Source organism: Wasmannia auropunctata, unplaced genomic scaffold (genome assembly GCF_000956235.1).
Source record: "Wasmannia auropunctata unplaced genomic scaffold, wasmannia.A_1.0 LD265469.1, whole genome shotgun sequence".
Classification (NCBI taxonomy): Eukaryota; Metazoa; Arthropoda; class Insecta; order Hymenoptera; family Formicidae; genus Wasmannia; species Wasmannia auropunctata.
This window is the reverse complement of record NW_012097421.1, coordinates 1-1408: the sequence shown is the minus strand read 5'-3', so window position 1 is coordinate 1408 and position 1408 is coordinate 1. Positions and strand designations below refer to the sequence as shown.

General features: G+C 37.4%; 1 protein-coding gene across 1 annotated transcript; it reads left to right on the top strand.

The window, feature by feature from the left end:
- Positions 1-4: 4 nt before the first annotated feature.
- Positions 5-1311, top strand: LOC105462341 (glutamate receptor ionotropic, kainate 2-like; the record flags this gene model as incomplete). The annotated part of the gene is made up of 3 exons (XM_011708865.1): positions 5-328; positions 548-874; positions 1152-1311. Coding segments are annotated over 3 exons (811 nt in total), but the record flags the coding sequence as incomplete, so codon positions are not given.
- Between the last annotated feature and the right edge of the window lie 97 nt (positions 1312-1408).

Genomic DNA, 1408 nt, shown 5'->3' with positions numbered 1-1408 from the left:
GTTCGCTAAAACCACGAGAAGCATAAGGCCCATCTCCTTCCCCATCTGGTTTGTCGTGTTCCTTCAATGTCCTGGGAATCCCCTCAAGGAGCACTGTACGCACCCTACCGATAACGTATTCAATGTGGATGTCAGTACCCAGATGCTGGTTTTGTGCTACGATCTCTCGACCCTGGTCGAGTGGTATGCCCTACGTGATAATCGCACCAGAACGTTCAATCTTGCCACGTGGTCCCCCGAAAGAGGTCTGATCTTGAAGACACAAAAGAGCATCTATGCCAGGAGAAGCGATATGTTCGGCGAAGTTGTGCGCGTGGCGTCCGTGAAAGTAAGTTGTCATCTTTCTTGAACTTTGCCGTGAGCCGTACTAACGGTTGCGATTAGCGATAGAAAAGGTCGTGAGCGACGATTGTCTTTCGTAAAAAGTAATTGCTTTGAAAAAAAAATCGCTTGGAAATTGATTTTAAAATTTACCGCGATATTAGAATTAAACGATGATCAACAGATTCGTAGATTGATTTGACAATTCTGTTGATAAATGCTTCAGAATGCGTGGCTACTTTCACTGGAGGACGGTCAGTTCGGCGGGTATTTGGGTCTGATACTGATAGAGCTTAGTAAAACGATGAACTTCACGATAGAGATTTTGGATCCATTGAAGACATTCGGTAGTTGGAGCGAGCAGCAGAATATTTGGACAGGTGTGATCGGCCAATTGGTGGCCAATGAAGCCGACATCGGCGTTGCCGCATTCACGATGACGATCAGCAGACGAAATGTAGTCGATTTTACGATGTCATTGATACGCCCGCATTATCTCCTTTATTTTAAGAAACCAACCGTATCCGATGTGCAATGGAACTCATACTTCAAGGTAATAATTAAAATAACTACAGGTTGTAATAATAAATTCACAAAAGTTTTACAAAGTTAAAATATTTAATTCATTCTGCATCAATAAAATTAAATGTTAAATCTTATCTATAATAAAATTCAAAATTAAGTTATTTAAGTTTGTTTGTATTGTACTTTTTATACCTACCATTGAAAAGAAAGATAAAATCAGAAAGTTAGAATAATTTATAAAGATGCAGATTTGCGATAACAAAGTCTAGTTAATAAATTGTTTTCTTCCACCATAAATCTTGCAGTCATTCAGCTTTGATATTTGGATAGCATTATTATTAACCATAATAACCGCTTCTATTCTATTGACTATTATGAAGACAAAAAACGGATATTTCTCAATGGATTTAATGTCCGAAAATTATATTAATGTTTGGGGAATTTATTGCCAGCAGGGTCTGCCCGGTAATATTTATTATAAAGATATTTTATAACTTTACTTATTTGTATCTACACTATTTTTTTATATTACATGTGGTAACGTTTTAAGCAATTAGTCCGT